The sequence below is a fragment of the Alligator sinensis genome, unplaced genomic scaffold, assembly GCF_000455745.1.
Source record: "Alligator sinensis unplaced genomic scaffold, ASM45574v1 scaffold444_1, whole genome shotgun sequence".
Taxonomy (NCBI): domain Eukaryota; kingdom Metazoa; phylum Chordata; order Crocodylia; family Alligatoridae; genus Alligator; species Alligator sinensis.
Window position 1 is genome coordinate 4,447,189 of NW_005841886.1, and position 5,820 is coordinate 4,453,008.

Consider the following 5,820-nt stretch of genomic DNA (forward strand, 5'->3'; position numbering starts at 1 on the left):
CTAACCAGCCAGGAGGCAAAAACGGTGTTATATTTAAAACCACGGTTTTCACCTCCCTGCTGATCAGGAGCAAACAGCTGAGCCCCTCTGCCACTCGGGGTAGGGCGCATGCGGGGGAACCTGCAAAATTAAAGGAGCTGCTGTGCAGCCCACATCTGCTGTGAATTCAGTAGGCCCCTGGTCATGTCCTTGAAGCCTTCTCTCTCTAGTACTGTATTATGCTACAATTTCATAGGAGATATAGAAAAGATGTGATGTATAAACATCAATCTGTTCAGGCCCCAAAAGATGGACTGATTGATTTAACAGGACTTTTCCTTTCTCTAGCTTATCTACTAAACATTTCAGGTGGGATTTTCTTTAATATGCATTCCCATTGAGTTGTTCCATTATATTAAGTAATGGGTGTCTGTTGCCTGGCATAAATCTGTGATTCTATATTTTGCCAGAAATGTCTTCTTGACTTAGGGGGATATCTATCTTCTCTCTATCTCCTTTTCTGAGCAGCAACCAAAGAACATTTAGAAAAGATGCAAACAGAATTAAAAGAAGTGCTACAATCCAGGAAACCGAACATAAGCATGGTGTTACATCTTAAGTCTGAAAAATTTTTACACTCCAAGAGTGACAGTGACATCCTATCACTTGCAACTTTCCAGCATCGAACTACTATGGCTGTTGAGGATCTTATTTCTGGGTTAAATGACAATTACCCTAGGCATCTCTTCAAGAAACCTGACAAAAATAGCACAGAGCTGGAAGTCTTGCCATTTTTTAAACTGTTCAAATTTGACTTACACCTAAAAGCCTCAAATCATTTAAAACTTCCTAAAGATCAGTCAAATCTGAACTGGGCCAATTTAAGTGAACTGAAAAAACTATATCTGTTGGCAAATCTGCTAGCAACGGTGCTCCGTGAAAAACTACATGAGGCTGAAAAAGACAAGCCAAAAAAGGAAGCCAGACATGTGTCCCTGACAACGCCAAACAATCACTTGAAAACCAAAAAGATTTGTAAGGACCTTGCACAGAAATGTGATGAGAAACTAACTGGATACATGGCTGCAAAGAAAACTCCTGAAGAAATAAAGGAATGTGTTGATTATATGTGGAGATGTATAAGTAAAGGGGGAGATAACCAATTAAGGATGGTAAAGAGAGAGGTCCTGCAAATCAAAGGAAGCAAAGAAATGCTAGCTGTGACTTTAAATCCCTCCAGCACACTATCTGTTCTTAGGCATCATAAAGTATCTATTCCTTCCTTCAGGAAACGTTCCCTTTCAGACCTCCCTACACAGGAAACACACTTGACCGGCTCCTTTAAGGTTGAAAACGAGTCTCATGACTTAACAGGTAATATCATCGTTGTCTTGAAACACCACAATAAAACTGAAAAGGTGAAGCGTCCACCTGTTAAAGAATATGTTCCCGTTTTCTACCAACCTAGCCAGGAGAGAAATAAAAATCAATATCTCCTAGAGAATACACTTCACAGACAGAGTCCGTACATGAGTCGTATGCTGAAGGAAAGTATGCAGCGCTACAAGATGAAAAGTAAAGATGATGAACTGGATAATCTATTACCCAACAAAAATCCTGTTTTCACAAGCAGGACAGCTATGGTGTTGGAAAAGCCACCAGAAGATGGAAGAAGCTTGCTAGATGGAATCTTACCTAACATCCAACAAACTGATGAAACGCGCTGGAAGCGTCGGAAAGAGGAATGGAAGGATCAGAAAGAGGAATTTGATTTTCCATCTGAAATAAAAAATTCATCCCCTCCAAGTAATTACTCGATTCAAGGAGACATATTTGAAGCGGAGCTCAATAGACGATTGAGCACCCTCATCCCAAACAAAGCTGTGAGGGACCTCATCTCCCACGTGATTAGAACCCTGAAAATGGACTGTGCTGAGCCCAGCGTGCAGCTGGCCTGTGCAAAGCTCATCTCTAAGACAGGCCTGCTCATGAAACTGTTCAGCGAGAGGGAAGATCTCAAAGGAAGCTCCTCTTTGTGGAGCCACTATCTCTGGGAAGTGGACAGCTCTTCCGATGAGAGAGAAAAGCAGAAGGTGGCAGGCAAGAAGCTTTCAGAGGAAGTAAGCAATGAGATAACCTGAGAAGTGTTTCCCTCTGAGTAACAGCCAGTCGAGAAAGTGACTCTCTCCTATTTTGTTTCTGTTTAATAGCTTTCCAAGGACTCTTCTAAATATGGCTATGGTAACAAGCTGCTGTTGGCAATATCAGTGACTGTTGTGGTAATGGCTGTTATTGCAGTGATTTGTATCATTGAGGTGAGTCAAAAAATCCATTTGTCTATTATATAAGTGGTAGCTGTAGTATACAGGAATAGTATAGTATCCCTTTAAATCCGGGGTGGGCAATTATTTTGGGCAGAGGGCCGCTTACTAAGTTTTGGCAAGCCATCAAGGGCCGCATGACAGGCAGCCCAGGGCAGATAAATATTAATTTTCTAAATTTTTTAGGGGTCCCACAGCCCAGATAGAATGGCCTGGCAGGCCGCACCCGGCCCCTGGGCCGCATTTTGCCCACCCCTGCTTTAAATGGTCTGTGAGCCTTGTTGTGGTTTTCATTATGTTTTGTGTTTTAGAAGCTGCCAAAAGCCAATCAGAGCAGATAGCTGTAGGTAGGTAGGCCTGGGTGATTTGGGTATAGCTATTAAATGCAGTGATTTGATCTGTGCCTGTGTGGTTTCTTACTTCTTAGAAAGAAGTAGCTCCTCCCTGTTCTTGCTGCCTGGCCATAGATAGGGCAGTAGTAAGGGACTAAATAAAAGGACACAGTGGTAATGGTTACAGATAGGGATCAGACCCAATTTCCACATATTTGCATTTTTTTATTATCTTGTAATCGTGCACCACAACCACCTTTTGCTTCTCAGCTTATACTTTTAATGCTCTGGGGGTGGAGTCTTTCTTTTTAGTGGGTATTTGGATAGTACAGGGCCATGTACAAAGAAAAATACCATACACATAAGTAGGGCAGATTGGTCTGTGCAAGAAATTGCTAGTCAAAGTCAGTGGGACTTTTTTGCTTGAGCAAAAACTGCAGGATCAGGGCTGTGTCACCAGTATGTGTCCTGATAGTATCATCCTGTTGTGTGCACCTGACAATCCCAGGAGGGTGTGTTCCCTGTCCCATATTTTAAGAGCCGGTTGTGTCCAGCTGTACTGCATGTACAAAACATGAGGGGATGCAGAAAAGCAATGTCTTCTAAATTCCTGGAATGCACAAGGGCAGTCCCTACAGTCTCCAGAGTATGGGGAATACTCCCTTCTACTCCCTGTCATGGGGACAGCAAGATACCTGTGCAGGGGGAAGGAATGGAAAGGAGGTCAGGCCTTGCCCCCAGTTGGCAGAAATGGTTAGGCATAGCAGAGGCAGCATGTTGCACCCCAAAAAGAGGTGTGTAGCCTTATTTCATGACCAACAGCTCACTGTCTCTTACGCATTTATGGTAGTAGAATACAATGAAAAAATGCCTAGCAGTTGTTGTTTCAGGGGTTTTTTCTCCCCCTCTTCCTATACAGGTTTGTTCCCAAAGATCTGCAGCAGCATCTCAGTCAAAAAATAAATCACAACCAAGATGGTAATTATTGTCTTTCTTCCATACCACTGTTGTATAACGCAGATAACTGTTTTACTTTAGACAGTACTTAGTGTTGTAAACGTTGTACATTGGAGAATCCAAAAACACTCATTTGGATATGCTTAAAAAACTGCTCTACATTTAGCAAACAGAAGAGAGACTCAGTGAGAGATCTCAACAGCTGACTACCAAGTTTGAGGATTCAGCAAAAGTCCAACCAGCACACCACAGGTTGCTCTTCTCCATGTTTCTTGGTTGGTTAAATGCAGGTGGCAGTTATACCATTAGTTGCAGATGTTTATTGCTGTTGTTCATTCTTAGGCCCACCTACCTGCTGATAATAGACCAGTTTGTCCTGGACTCCATTGCAGCTCCCACCTATTTGAATTGATTGATATGCTCTGTCATCCCTATTTCCCATCTCTATTTCGGAGGAAACTATTCTTTTTCATGAATGTCTATATGATCAGTGTGATGCCCAGTGATGCCACTTCTAGATTGGGTTACAGGAGAATTTTAATTTAACCTGACAAATAAATTGGCAGACTCCTTGGCCCCTTGCACTGCCTCTGCACCCTGAGAGTCCAGGGCTTATCTAAGGGACAGTAATAGGATTTTTGTGGGAGCCACTTGTTAACAGACTGACAGCCCATCAGTACTCAGAGCTTCCCTTGCCCCTGGGTGTCCTCCTCTGTCTTGAATACCTGAGAGGACATGTCTAAAGTCTTCCACTCTTGCACTCAGGAATACTGTTTATTCTGTCTGTCAGTTTTGTTTCAGCATCATTACTAACAGGGGCCCTAAGGAATATTACTTATCTCTGTTGTACAGCATTAAAATGAAGGGAAATTGAAATAAGTTTTCTGGGCTCATCACCCTATTGCTTGTGGCATATCTCATTACCTGGATTAGCTTTTGTGACCCCTTTGCTCCTCTGGGTCTTTTGCTTGTATGCCTCTCACAACACTCCCCCCTTCCCTTCCCCGCACCCTCTCCCTCCTGCCTTTTGTACTCCAATCAGTCATTCTGCTCTCTGCTGTCCTGTCACAGCATCCAATGAAGTGAACTTGGGTTTGTGAAAGCTTGTGCTTTCTCTATGTATCTTATTTAGTTAGTCTATATAGGTGCGCATCTATACTGCCTTGTGCCATATTGGACACCACTGGAATCACGAGGGCCAAGCAAGTCTGTGGTATTAGTACTTTCTTCCTTAAGCATCATTGCAGAGCCTTAGTCTTACTAATCATATCCGCTCAATCCTAACACTATTTTCCTGTGGCACTATGCATGTGTACAGGAGCTCTGTTGGCAAGCTGAATGATAGAGCCCAGCATCTCATGTTCACAAGAGGGACCAACCTGTCTACACAGTCCTGCAAAAAATCCATATGCATGAACCCTGATGCTGTCTGCACTCCTGCAGAGGTTTTCCATGTTTCTGGTCTCTGGTGGGATAGATGGCAGGGCTGCTTCCCCAGGGCAGCAGTGTCAGGAGTGGCTTCTCATCTCCTTCTCCTGCTCCATCTTTGTGTTCTCCATTTCTGCTTCCTTGGACCTGGCACTTCTTCCTGTACTCCTATCTGCTTCACTTCAGATTCCCTCTATTTATCTGCCCTGTTTTACCTCTCTTCTCCCTCCTACCCCAAAACACAAGCTGCTTTGCCACAACGTGGGAAACAGGCACAGGGCTTCTGATCTTCCTAGTGGAGGATCTTCCCCTGAGGGAAAGTGCCAGAAACAAATGGATGGGAGAACAGAATTGTCTGCTCCACTCCCTTGACTCTCACTCTCTTCAGCATCACTCACCCAGCCCTCCTTTAGTCTCTTGGCCCCTGTTCCCAACGCTACTATACCCTTCCCGACAAAAAAATGTAGAAAGATAATTTCGAAAGTCTTCAGGTTTTAGGCAACCCCTGACTCTATAATGACCAGAGCCAGTGTCATAGCAAAGGGAGGGGGGCAGCCAGCAGGGCAACCACCCCAGACGCCAAAGCGAAGGGGCACCAAGGGGCAGTGCCCAGCCAGGGAAGGGCATGGAACAGAGCCGTGAGCTGCTTGTTTGCAGGGGGGCCGTGGGGAGGGTGGCTCCCACTGCTACATGCACTCTTGGGCAAGCATGGGGGGGCGGGGCATGTGCCCCCTGGATCTGTGCACTGGAGAAAGGCGAGCTGCCGCTATGGGCTTTCCCCTGGGTGCCAAACTTCATTGCTA

General features: G+C 44.5%; 1 protein-coding gene across 1 annotated transcript in view; it reads left to right on the forward strand.

Annotated features, from left to right (window-relative positions):
• The window catches only part of LRRC37A3 (leucine rich repeat containing 37 member A3), a 21,159-nt gene extending 17,545 nt beyond the window's left edge, over positions 1-3,614 (forward strand). Inside the window, exons 6-9 of the mRNA XM_025196914.1 lie at positions 508-2,099; positions 2,190-2,294; positions 2,612-2,647; positions 3,552-3,614. Of these exons, the coding sequence (XP_025052699.1) occupies positions 508-2,099; positions 2,190-2,294; positions 2,612-2,641 (1,727 nt within the window). The 3' untranslated portion in view covers positions 2,642-2,647; positions 3,552-3,614. The remainder of the gene's footprint in view (positions 1-507; positions 2,100-2,189; positions 2,295-2,611; positions 2,648-3,551) is intronic.
• Positions 3,615-5,820: the final 2,206 nt, after the last annotated feature.